Below are 911 nucleotides of genomic sequence, written 5' to 3' on the forward strand. Positions count from 1 at the left end.
GGTTTAGCTGATGTAAGAATGTTTCAGGATGTGAAGCGAAGAATACGGTAAAAATGAGCAAATATGAGCGGTCGATGTTAATTCAGGCAATGTTCGTTTCTGGTGTAATAGAAATTCAAGCTTTCTGCTTCAACTTCTTGTCGAAGCTTGCGGTCAAACCCGGAAACAGAGAAATTGAAATTCCCATCAATATTTTCATTAACTGCTACATGATCTTTATTGGTGATATACTACCAACTGTCAACTTAATTTTCGTCAAACGATTTCGTAACAACGCGAAACAAGCAATTGTAGAATTATTTTCAAAAATTATGATCAGAAAAAGAATGTTTACTATAGTGAATACCGTACTTAAGGGAAAAGTTCACCCAGTTGCACAGGTAGACTAATACAACTGTGTCCTATTTCTATAAAATATAACAAGTTTACTTTCGCCAGGTTATTCAATCTCTTTTCTGCTATCTTTTACTCTTGTTTTAGTATTTCGAAATACTCTTGCTTTTCAATTTCATCATGAATTAATTTCATGTGCAAAAATTCCTGATGGATAGTGGTCTTTTTATTTCTGATACTCATGAGTAATTAATTTTTTGATATGATCATATATGATGAAATAACAAAATCGATTTTTCCCAAGAAATCTTATTTATTTTAAATTTTCAATGAAACTAAATTATCTGAGATTAAGATTAGAATAACAGACACTGTTAAACTGTTTCTGGCATCCTTGATGGACACAACAAGAACTCAATTTTCAATCTACTTTGTGATTTTCTTGAAGGCAGTTATAGTAGGTAAAACTTGTAATTTTCATCACTTGTTAATACATTCTCTATAATAACTGGACTTTGCAACATTGACATTTAAAAATTGCATCTTCTAACTAACCGAAAATCATACCACACCATAAC

The 911-nt window shown here is 31.2% G+C and overlaps 1 protein-coding gene across 1 annotated transcript; it reads left to right on the top strand.

The window, feature by feature from the left end:
• Positions 1–53: 53 nt before the first annotated feature.
• On the top strand, positions 54–389 carry LOAG_19249 (hypothetical protein; the record flags this gene model as incomplete). Its single annotated transcript, XM_020451901.1, has 1 exon — positions 54–389. The coding sequence occupies one exon, from the start codon at positions 54–56 to the stop codon at positions 387–389; it is 336 nt and encodes a 111-aa protein (XP_020304291.1).
• Positions 390–911: the final 522 nt, after the last annotated feature.

The sequence above is a fragment of the Loa loa genome (assembly GCF_000183805.2).
Source record: "Loa loa unplaced genomic scaffold supercont3.3804, whole genome shotgun sequence".
Taxonomy (NCBI): Eukaryota; Metazoa; Nematoda; class Chromadorea; order Rhabditida; family Onchocercidae; genus Loa; species Loa loa.